This window comes from Boleophthalmus pectinirostris, unplaced genomic scaffold (genome assembly GCF_026225935.1).
Source record: "Boleophthalmus pectinirostris isolate CB_2022bp ecotype Guang Dong unplaced genomic scaffold, ASM2622593v1 HiC_scaffold_10, whole genome shotgun sequence".
Lineage (NCBI taxonomy): Eukaryota > Metazoa > Chordata > Actinopteri > Gobiiformes > Gobiidae > Boleophthalmus > Boleophthalmus pectinirostris.
Window position 1 is genome coordinate 7,868,730 of NW_026570971.1, and position 12,862 is coordinate 7,881,591.

Below are 12,862 nucleotides of genomic sequence, written 5' to 3' on the forward strand. Positions count from 1 at the left end.
CAATAACGTTCCTGTTTAGAGCCTGATAAATTCTTACACTGCTCTAATCGGATTGGCCCCGGGAAATGCTTTATGTTGGGGCGGCCGTCTAAATTGGTCATTCCGACAGATACTTAACAAGTCATTACCCGAGCCTCCAGCAGACCCCCGCACACCCGAGCAGGCTCCAGCACACTGCACAATGCCGCTGTTTTTTCCTGCTCGTATTTATAGCGCCGGGCTGCCCTGCTGTTTGTCTAGAGCCGGGTTATTAGGTCCACAGCAGGAAGGCCTATATGTGCTCTCTGTATACAAGACTGTCTCATTTCTCTTTGTCCTAATGCAGGTTTAAGTATGTGTGAAGTATAGGGGTTATTCGCAGTGTTATAGGTTTAGAATAAAAAGCCACCTGCAAACGATGGGAGGTGAAGTTGTTCTTGAGTTGAGGTTTGCTTTGAATCTGCTGTACCTGATTTAAAACAAAAGGATTTAATTTGAAACCGTTTGCATTGGTCCAAAGTTTATTCCTCACTTACCTTAGGCATTCAGAACGTCGTAATTATTCACCAGGATGAGTTTATATCGTAAATTCTGGACTATAAGCCACTAGTTGTTTTTTTTTCTCACACTTTGAACCCTGCGGATAATAGATGCATCACGAATTTCGGAATTCCGGTCATTGCGCAGTGCATACTGGGAAGGATTTTCCAAAAAAAGTGAGCATCAAACCGTCATGTTTGTTTTCCCAGTGGGATGTGTCTATTGACAAAGCCAGTCTTTTCTAGCCTTTTGAACCATATCACTTTTGTTTCTGGTTCTGATATCGTCATATTTTTGGATCTGGACTTTTGGGATTTGGACATTATAATCGTGTGGTTGTTGGATGTCCTAACAGCGGATAAAGGCTCGAGAAATGGGCTTCGGAAGTTTGCGAAATCCATAACTGCAAAAGGGAATCGGATGTGTGTGACTGCAAACCTCTGTTCAAACTGTTTCCCTTCCCAACGGAATTGAAAAATAGTGAAAGGCGAAGGCGATGGTCAGTATTGATCCACAGGAAAGACCAAAAGGAAACCTTTGGCTGCCCAAGAAATCATCCCGAGTTTGCAGCGAACATTTTGTATGTGGAGCACAATCAAAGCCGGATCCTGTTTTGTTAAGCGAGAGGCACAGAAGACAAACAGACTGAGCTTGCACTTTCTTGTTCTTGTGGTTTTACAGCAACATCAAGTGTGGAGCGATGGATCGGTATTTTGGTTTGTTGGTCTTAAAAAGTCTTACATCTGGGGTAGTCAAACCTGTCGATACCCTGATATCAGTATAGTCAGAAAACAATAGATTTCAATGCAGGTATTCAGAATTCTGTAACAAAACAAAAAACAATAATAATCGAACATTGAATAGCACACAGAGCAGGTTAGGGATGGGCATGATTAGTCGATTAATCTATAATTGATCACTAAGAATTTCATCGATTATGTTAATTTTAATCAACAAACCGAATGTAGGTTGCTGTGCGTAGCGTCACCAAACAGGGGTCCGTACATGTGTCTCTGCACTCAGAAGGAGCGAGACACAAACATCAATCAGTCTGCAACGTACAAATGCGTATTTAACGATGACTTGTACAAGAAATTCCACGCTTTCCATTGCATTCGAGACAAGTGTGAGTCCATGTGCACAAGTGTGAGTCCATGTGCACAGTGTATAAAGCAGCACATATGTTTCTGTGTGCGGTGGGAAAAAGCTTTACCGGGTGAGAGTCGCGCAATGTCGATGACGAGTCCCCACGTCCCTCCCCCCGTACGGTGTCCTGGTTTTGACAAACGCCAATATGGTCATGTCTTTTAATCCGACAGAAGTTGAACCGCCTCAGCGCACAAGAGCTGTAGTTTTATCTTCGCTGAGTTTATGCAAATTAGCCATGCGGTTATAAGTTTCGTTTCTGTGAGAGTTGCGCAAAACTGAATTAAACACATTATAATGTCAAACGGGCTGATGTGGCTCTAGAGTGGTTACGGTTTATATGTCGTAAAGTTGAATTTATTTATGCAGATTAGTAGTGCAGATAGTAATAATAATGATGATCATTTTAATATAAAAACGTTAATGATTAATCGATAATCGATCGTTAATTCTTCCGATGATCGATTAAGAAAATTTCATTGAATGCCCATCCCTAGAGCAGGTTACACATGACAGTGGAGAGTCTACAAAAGCATAGAAGCACAGTGTAGAAGCTCAGGTCTGTGTCAGTCTCCCACTGTCCTGTCTGTTGTGTAGATGAAACTCATTTTCTTCTCAGTGTTAAATGTTGATAACCCAGTCCTTGGTCAGGTTCACTCCCCGCTTTCCCGTCTCCTCCAGGTGATCTCTCGCTGGGAGCAGTACCTGAGCAAAGTGAAGCCGAAGCAGGGGAAGACCGTGGAGGTGCAGGCCGTGGCGGAACACTTCCCCTTCCACAAGTTCTTCTCCAACGCCCCCCAGCCCGTCTTCAAGGGCCGGTCCTACGAGGAGGACATGGACATCGCCGAGGGCTGCTACCGCCACATCAAGAAGATCTTCACGCAGCTCGAGGTGAGAACGCACCGCTGTCCACAGGTCCCCAAATGTCCAAAAAGTCAAAGATCATTTTGTTCTGACATTGACAAATCCCAGTTTTGTCTCTAGAGGCTGTAAAGTAATTGCTTCATGTTAGTTCAGTTGAAACGGGGCAAAGGGAGTGTGTGAGTCTGTAGTTTGGTGTTTGGGGCTAAACTTGAAGTAAAGCCTGGAGTAAAGAGGCTTGAAACAGTCACTTTTTGTAGAAAGCTACAAAAACTTCTGACTTTAAAAGCACTTTCTTTGACATCACAAGGTGGAAGTGACACCAGAAGTAATGAAAAAAACATGAAAAAACATTGCAAAAATGTCAAAGAAAATAAGAAACATAATACAATCGTTTGCTCATCTCCATAGATATATTATAGATTTATCTGCAATTTTTCACAATAACAGTATTTTTTATATATCTTGCATTTATTCAGTTTAAGAGTCTGTTTTTTTAAAGAAAATATAAAAAAATAACATTGAAAAGCATTTTTTCATGTTTTTAGACCTGTAACTTGAATTTGCAGAGTCACCTAATAGTAGGTTCTATTCACGCTTACGTCACAAACCAGGAAGACGTTTGGAAACATGCGATGACGACTTCCAGCGGGCTCTGACAAAATCTAGGAAAAATGAAATGAAAAATGAAAAATGTCCCAGTTTTCTTCATCTCCATGTCATTGTAGCGCTCTGTTATGTTCGGCTAATCAACAATTACAACCACACCTCAGTTTTCATCATTTCAACTCCGAGCGCACTGGGTACATGTGATTAGAAGAGACGAGGCGCCAAATTCCAGATGATTCCGAACAGCACATACGTCTGCAGTCTTCATTTTACCACTGATCACATTTACTTCAGTGGGTTTTATCACAGTCAGATGGCGGGAACTACACCGGAAGTTGTCATCGCATGTTTCCAAGCGTATTCCTGGTTTTGACGTAAGAGTGAATAAAGCCTATTGTCGCCATGGAGATTCATTATCAATTTTTTTAGTCTTAAGTGTTCACACAATTCCACAATTTTTAATTATAATCGCACAATAGGCACACACTTATACGTATACATAAATATGTACATGCATTTGACATACATTATGTATGACAATATGTGAAAACTGTGGGAAAAAAAAACATGGACACTCAAAGAAGCTTGGCAAACCTGTGTAATATGGGTCCATCACTAATGTGTGATTCATTTAATGGTTGACAGATTACTTGACAAATTCAGTTTTTGGTTAAAGTGCAACAACAACTACAACAACTACTACTACTTTTACTTCTACTACTTCTACAACTACTACAACAACTGCAACCACAACTACAACCACAACAACTACTACTACTTCTACTTCTACTACTCTACAACTACTACCACAACTACCACAACAACTACTACAACAACTACTACAACAACTACTACAACAACTATAACAACAACTACAACAACTACTACTGCTACTTCTACTACTTCTACAACTACTACAACAACCACAACAACTACTACAACAACTACAACAACTACTACAACAACTATAACAACAACAACAACAACAACAACAACAACAACAACAACAACAACAACAACAACAACAACAACAACAACAACAACAACAACAACAACAACAACAACAACAACAACAACTACTACAACAACTACTACTACTACTACTACTACTACTACTACTACTACTACTACTACTACTACTACTACTGCTACTACTGCTACTGCTACTGCTACTGCTACTGCTACTGCTACTACTACTGCTACTACTACTGCTACTACTACTACTACTACTACTACTCTACAACTACTACAACAATAACTACAACAACAACTACTACTACTACTACTACTACTACTACTACTACTACTACTTCTACAACTACTACAACAATAACTACAACAACTACTACTACTGCTACTACTTTTACTATTTCTACAACTACTACAACAACCACAACAACTACTACAACAACTACTACTACAACTACAACAACTACTACAACAACTACTACTACTACTACTACTACTACTATTACTACTACTACTACTACAACAAGAAAAAAAAAAAAAGAAAAAAAACTACAGCAACTAGAAAAAAACTACAATAACAAGGAAAAAAAACTACAACAAGAAAAACAACATAAAAAAATAAGAAAAACAACAACAACAAAAAAACAAATAAAGCTGTCATACACCGTGCGATTTTCGGTTTTTTGGGATCGGGCCGAGTTTTGGCTTATTCGTGTATCGTGCTTCGTGTAGTAAACATGGCCCGATTAATAGCTCACGACCAACTCCCGATCGGCAATGTTAAGTCGCAAGAATATCAAATCTGTTCGAAACCCAGTCGCTTCTCGTGAAGGGTTCGCTCTGTTGAAGTAGTTTCACGAGCTGTGAACTTTTACACCCTGCAGTTTGGTCGTACAGTTTGAGTGAAACGATCGAAAACATCTCACAGCGCATGTTCAGCATTAGACAGATCAGTCTAATCCCAAACTGTGAACCACTCCAAGCTATATAATCACATCTCCATGGACTCCAGACAGAAAAGTTCCACCGTTTGCTTGTTAATTTGCATTTTTGTCACTATTTCCCTGCAGCACTGTGATGTCCACGTACCCTCCGACTCCATCCGTCTCTATCTGGCGCTAATATTGAGTTAAGATCCTTCGCGCGCCTTTCTTTCTTATCCGCGCACGACGCTATTACTTATCTTTACCCACTGTCAGCCCTTTACTACGCGCGGCTCGACTACAACAACTACTACTACTACTACAACAACTACTAGAACAACTACAACTACTACAACAACTACTGCTACAACAACTACTAGAACAACTACAACTACTACAACAACTACTGCTACAACAACTACTACAACAACTACTACTACTACTACTACAACAACTACTAGAACAACTACAACTACTACAACAACTACTGCTACAACAACTACTACAACAACTACTACAACAACTACTACAACAACTACTACTACTACTACAACAACTACTACTACTACTACTAGAACAACTACAACTACTACAACAACAACTACTACTACAACAACTACTAGAACAACAACTGCTACAACAACTACTACAACAACTGCTACAACAACTGCTACAACAACTACAACACTACTACAAACTACTACAACTAACTACAACAACTACTACAACAACTACTACAACAACTACTACAACTACTACAACAACTACTACAACTACTACTACAACTACAACAACTACTACTAACAACTACTACAACAACTACAACAACTACTACTACAACTACTACAACAACTACTACAACTACTACTACTACAACTACTACAACAACTACTACAACAACTACTACAACAACTACTACTACTACAACTACTACAAACAACTACAACAACTACTACTACACTACTACAACAACTACAACAACTACTACAACTACTACAACTACTACAACTACTACAACAACAACTACTACAACACTACTACAACTACTACAACAACTACTACAACAACTACTACAACTACTACTACAACTACTACAACAACTACTACAACAACTACAACAACTACTACTACTACAACTACTACTACTACTACTACTACTACTACTACAACTACTACTACTACTACTACTACAACAACTACTACTACTACAACTACTACTACAACTACTACAACAACTACTACTACAACAACTACTACTACTAACTACTACTACTACAACAACTACTACTACTACTACTACAACAACTACTACAACTACTACTACTACTACAACAACTACTACAACTACTACTACAACTACTACAACAACTACTACAACAACTACTACAACTACTACTACTACTACAACTACAAGAAAAAAACTACAAGAAAACTACAACAACAAGAAAAAAAAACTACAACAAGAAAAAAAACTACAGCAACAAGAAAAAAACTACAAAAACACCCCAAACAACAACAACAAAAAACTACAACAAGAAAAAAACGACAACAACAGCAAAAAAATGAAGCTGGCATACACCGTGCGATTTTTGGCTTTTTTTGTTAGCCGATTTTTCACTCGTGCAACTGTTTTTGGGATCGGGCCGAGTTTTGGCTTAATCGTGTGTCGTGCTTCGCGTAGTAAACATGGACCTCATGATCAGCTCCCGATCGGTAATGTCACAAGAATACCAAATCTGTTTGAAACCCAGTCACCTCTCGTGAAGGGTTCGCTCTGTTGAAGTAGTTTCACGAGCTGTGAACTTTTACACCCTGCAGTTTGGTCGTACAGTTTTAACAGTTTACAGTTTGAGTGAAACGATCGAAAACATCTCACAGTGCATGTTCGGCATTAGACAGATCAGTCTAATCCCAAACTGTGAACCACTCCAAGCTATATAATCACATCTCCATGGACTCCAGACAGAAAAGTTCCACCGTTTGCTTGTTAATTAGCATTTTTGTCACTATTTCCCTGCAGCACTGTGATGTCCACGTACCCTCCGACTCCATCCGTCTCTATCTGGCGCTAATATTGAGTTAAGATCCTTCGCGCGCCTTTCTTTCTTATCCGCGCACGACGCTATTACTTATCTTTACCCACTGTCAGCCCTTTACTACGCGCTCGCTACTAGACTACTACTACTACTACTACTACTACTACTACTACTACTACAACTACTACTACTACTACTACTACTACTACTACTACTACAACTACTACTACTACTACAACTACTACTACTACTACTACTACTACTACTACTACTACTACTACTACTACTACTACTACAACTACTACTACTACTACTACTACTACTACTACTACTACTACAACTACTACTACTACTACAACACTACTACTACTACTACTACTACTACTACTACTACTACTCAACTACTACTACTACTACTACTACTACTACTACTACTACTACTACTACTACTACTACTACTACTACTACTACTACACTACTACTACTAACTACTACACTACTACTACTACTACTACTACTACTACTACTACTACTACTACTAACTACTACTACTACTACTACTACAACAACTACTACTACTACTACTACAACTACTACTACTACTACAACACTACTACTACTACTACTACTACTACTACTACTACTAACTACTACTACAACTACTACTACTACTACTACTACTACTACAACTACTACTACTACTAACTACTACTACTACTACTACTACTACTACTACTACTACTACTACTACTACTACTACTACTACTACTACTACTACTACTACTACAACTACTACTACTACAACAAACTACTACTACTACAACTACTAACTACTAACAACTACTACTACTAACTACTACTACAACTACTACTACTACAACTACAACTAACTACTACTACTACAACAAGAAAAAAACGACAACAACAACAAAAAAATGAAGCTGGCATACACCGTGCGATTTTTGGGCTTTTTTTTAGCCGATTTTTCACTCGTGCAACTGTTTTTGGGATCGGGCCGAGTTTTGGCTTAATCGTGTGTCGTGCTTCGCGTAGTAAACATGGACCTCATGATCAGCTCCCGATCGGTAATGTCACAAGAATACCAAATCTGTTTGAAACCCAGTCACCTCTGGTCAGGGTTTTGCTCCGTGAAATAGTTCCACGAGCTGTGAACTTCTACACCCTGCAGTTTGGTCGTATAGTTTTAACAGTTTACAGTTTGAGTGAAACGATCGAAAACATCTCACAGCGCATGTCCGGCATTAGACAGATCAGTCTAATCCCAAACTGTGAACCACTCCAAGCTACATAATCACATCTCCATGGACTCCAGACAGAAAAGTTCCACCGTTTGCTTGTTAATTAGCATTTTTGTCACTATTTCCCTGCAGCACTGTGATGTCCACGTACCCTCCGACTCCATCCGTCTCTATCTGGCGCTAATATTGAGTTAAGATCCTTCGCGCGCCTTTCTTTCTTATCCGCGCACGACGCTATTACTTATCTTTACCCACTGTCAGCCCTTTACTACGCGCGGCTCGACTACAACAACTACTACTACTACTACTACTACAACTACTAGAACATCTACAACTACTACAACAACTACTGCTACAACAACTACTACTACAACAACTACTACAACTACAACTACTACTACTACAACAACTACTACTACTACTACTACAACTACTAGAACAACTACAACTACTACAACTACTGCTACAACAACTACTACAACTACTAACTAGAACTACTACAACTACTACTACTACAACTACTACAACAACTACTACAACAACTACTACTACAACTACTACTACTACAACTACTACACTACAACTACTACTACTACTACAACAACTACTACTACTACACTACTACTACTACTACTACTACTACTACTACTACAACTACTACTACTACTACAACTACTACTACAACTACTACTACTACAACTACTACTACTACTACAAACTACTACTACAACAATTACAACTACTACTACAACAATTACAACAACTACTACAACTACAAGAAAAAAACTACAAGAAAACTACAACAACAACGAAAAAAAAAACTACAACAAGAAAAAAACTACAGCAACAAGAAAAAACTACAACAAAAAAATGAAGCTGGCATACACCGTGCGATTTTTGGCTTTTTTTTTTTGAGCCGATTTTTCACTCGTGCAACTGTTTTTGGGATCGGGCCGAGTTTTGGCTTAATCGTGTGTCGTGCTTCGCGTAGTAAACATGGACCTCATGATCAGCTCCCGATCGGTAATGTCACAAGAATGTAAGAAACCCAGTCACCTCTCGTCAGGGTTTTGCTCTGTGAAATAGTTCCACGAGCTGTGAACTTTTACACCCTGCAGTTTGGTCGTACAGTTTTAACAGTTTACAGTTTGAGTGAAACGATCGAAAACATCTCACAGTGCATGTCCGGCATTAGACAGATCAGTCTAATCCCAAACTGTGAACCACTCCAAGCTACATAATCACATCTCCATGGACTCCAGACAGAAAAGTTCCACCGTTTGCTTGTTAATTTGCATTTTTGTCACTATTTCCCTGCAGCACTGTGATGTCCACGTACCCTCCGACTCCATCCGTCTCTATCTGGCGCTAATATTGAGTTAAGATCCTTCGCGCGCCTTTCTTTCTTATCCGCGCACGACGCTATTACTTATCTTTACCCACTGTCAGCCCTTTACTACGCGCGGCTCGGCTCGGCTCGGCTCGGTCTAATTCCTCGGGAGCCGCCTTGTGTTTCTGCGGGGAGGAGAGGAGCGTTGCAGATTTATGAGGAACACCAGGAAGGTCTCCGAAAAGCAATAAAGGAGTTATTGGCTGGAGGTAATATGGCCAACATGCGCCGCGACCTTGATTTATCTTTGGGGGATGTGTATCTCTCCGCATCGCCACGCCTCCACTCCAACCGCCATTCCTCGCTGATCTTTTGGTCTCTCCATCCCTCTCTCCTTTTCTCTCCTTCCTCTCTCGCTCCCTCTTTTCCTTCCGTTATCCCTCGCTCTGTCTTCCCCACTTTTCTCTGTCTCTCGCGTTTCTCTCCCTTCTACCTTTGTCATCCTTTCTCGCTTCTCTCTTCATCTTCCTACCTCTCTCTGTCTCTCTCTCACTCTTCTTTCTCTCTTTTTCCACTCCCCTCTCATCCCTTGTTCTTTCTTCTCTTCGTCTTCCCTCTCTCTGACTCTCTTCCTCTCTTCTTTGCTGTCTTTCTTTCGCTTTCTCTTTCTCTCTCTCCATCTGTCTCTTTCCCCTTCCCCTTTCATCCCTCGTTCTCCTTTCTCTCTTCATCGTCTCTCTTTCTCTCTTACTCTCCTCTTCTCCTTTCTCGTTCTCCTTCCTTTCTCCCCCTCTCATTTCTATCTTTCTTCCCCTTCCCTCTCTTTCTCCTCCTTTCCCTTCCTGTCTCTCTCCCCCTCCCCTTCTCTCTGTCTCTCTCCCTTTTCTCTACCTTTCTCCATCCTTCTCTCCCTCTGTATTAATTTGTTCCCTTCCTTCTCTTTTCCCTTTGCTCCTCCCTCCTTCTCTCTCTCTCTACTCTTTCTCTTCCCCTTCTCTCTCTTTTTCTTTTCCTTCTCACTCTTTTCCTCCACTCTTTTCTCTCTACCCTTCTCTCTGCCTTTCTCATCCCATTCTCTCCTCGCTTTCCTCGTACTTTCCTTTCCTGTGCTCCTCTATTCAGTCTGTCTTTCCCTTCTCTCTTCCTCCCCTTCACTCTCTCTCTCTCTACTTCTTTTCACTCCTCTCTCCCGTCTCTCCATCTCTTTTCAGCTTCCCCTCCCATCTCTCCTTCACCCTTTCCTCGCACTTCTCTGTCACCCTTTCTTCCCCTTGGTCCCTTCCGTTGCCTTCTCTCTTCCCCTTTTGCTCTCCTCTCTCCCCTCTTCTTCTCCTCTCTCTCCGTCTCCTTTTCTCCTCCTCTTTTCCCTCTTCTCTCTCTCCGTCTCTCGTGCTGCAGTGAGCTCCGTTCACACGTTCAGATCTCGTGTCGTGTGGAGCAGGAGCAGGTTCTGCTGAATGTGCTGATCTGGTGTTTAAAATACTCACCAGACTGAACACTGCACACGGTCCAGACTTAAGGACTCAACCAGGACAAGGACTCTGAGTCTCAAATTTAAAGGGCCCATCTCATGCAAAATCAACTTTTCAGAGCTTTCTACCTTCTAAGAGTGATGTGTGGGCCTTGTATATGTTGCCAAAGTGGTTTTTAGATTGATTTGGTGTTTTTTTTTTTTTAACAAATTGTAGCGTATTTCTGCCGCCTTCCCACGTGACAATGAACTAAAGCTGCTACAACAATGACGCGGCAGATACACCTATGACGCGTTTGACGTAGCAGAAAGCGCTTTGCACCCGCCCCCCGCTCCACCACCTCCGCCTCGCCTCCTCCAGTGTACACGATATATTAAGTTCATCTACTAGTGTTTATTAATACTTTACCAATCAGTAATGTTCAGCTGATGTTGACGCGGTGCTTGTGCTTCGTGCTTCTCCAAGTCCTCGTCCGATTCCTGGGTCCAACACATGCGGCTGAACGCGCTGTATCTCCATGATGAATAAAAGTTTATTCCGACCGCTATCAGGGTGCACGCCTGTCTCCCCCTCCCTCCCTGAGATGGGCGGAGGAAGGGCGGCTCACTCAGAGCCAACGTCACGTTTGGAGGGCGGAGCCTGTGCTTTCTCAGGACGGGCGGGGGGAGGAGCAATAGTCGGTCTTTCATAGTTCCTGGTCTGTGATGCGTCCAAGAAATCAGTAAGATTTCATAACTATTGTGTAATGGATGTTCCAAAACTCAAATTGTGCTTGTTTATATATAGAAGATACAATGTGAAAAGAGCTATTTTGCATGAGCTGGGCCCTTTAAAGTGCACATACTTTGGGAAAATTGACTTTTATGAGCTTTGAATCATTTTATAACCATGTACTGTCGTCAGTGTTTTAGTGGTGCAGGTTTGAGTACATTATTAGTCTTGAGTAATGATAATAATAACTCTTAAATAGTCCTCTACACAGCAATAAGTGGAGTGTTAAAATTGACACTTACCATTTTCTCAGGGCTTATATGAGTCCAATCTGCTCTAGAGTTAATATAATATATAATTTTTGGAAATGTTAATTAACACTGGACCAACGTTCCTGTTTAACCTCGAAATCAGTCAAATTCTGCATAATTATTTTTATGTTTTAAGATTAAAACACACACACACAACACAACACACGCAGGTGTTTTATTTTTACATTTTATTTTAGTTAATTTAAGATGAAATTATGTTCAAAACTGGTTCAAACTGGTCTTGTCTCATGGGAGTTTGAGGTGGTGGGTGGAAGTTGCCAAATTAACAGTAAGACAAGTTGAAATAGCTTCAGCCATATCAACACTGACAAATAAACCCAACTCGAACCTTAATTTAACTTTCAAATAGTTAAAATAAGACTTTTTGTGTTAAAAAACAACTCTTAAATATTTTGCCTTGAAACTTTAACACTCCGGTTTGCTGTGTATAATTCATTCACTGCACAGTCAGTGGGGGAAACTACTTGTAAGCTGTTGTAGCCACAGCTGCCCTGGCGCAGACTGACTGAATCAAGGCGGCCAATCTGATTCATAGGCAATGTGTGTGAAGTGTCTTTCTTAAGGACACATTTTCCACTAGCGCCTCACTGTGGCACATGGAATTCCCAGTGGTCTCTCATCCAAGTACAAACCAGCCCCTGTCCTGTCTTGGGATCTGGTCCAAAAAATTCCCATTTTCTCCTATCCCCTATTTC

The 12,862-nt window shown here is 40.8% G+C and overlaps 1 protein-coding gene across 1 annotated transcript in view; it reads left to right on the forward strand.

The window, feature by feature from the left end:
• aqr (aquarius intron-binding spliceosomal factor) overlaps nt 1-12,862 on the forward strand; it is a 154,261-nt gene that overhangs the window by 67,354 nt on the left and 74,045 nt on the right. The window contains 1 exon segment of the mRNA XM_055157746.1: nt 2,347-2,556. Coding sequence (XP_055013721.1) covers nt 2,347-2,556 — 210 coding nt within the window.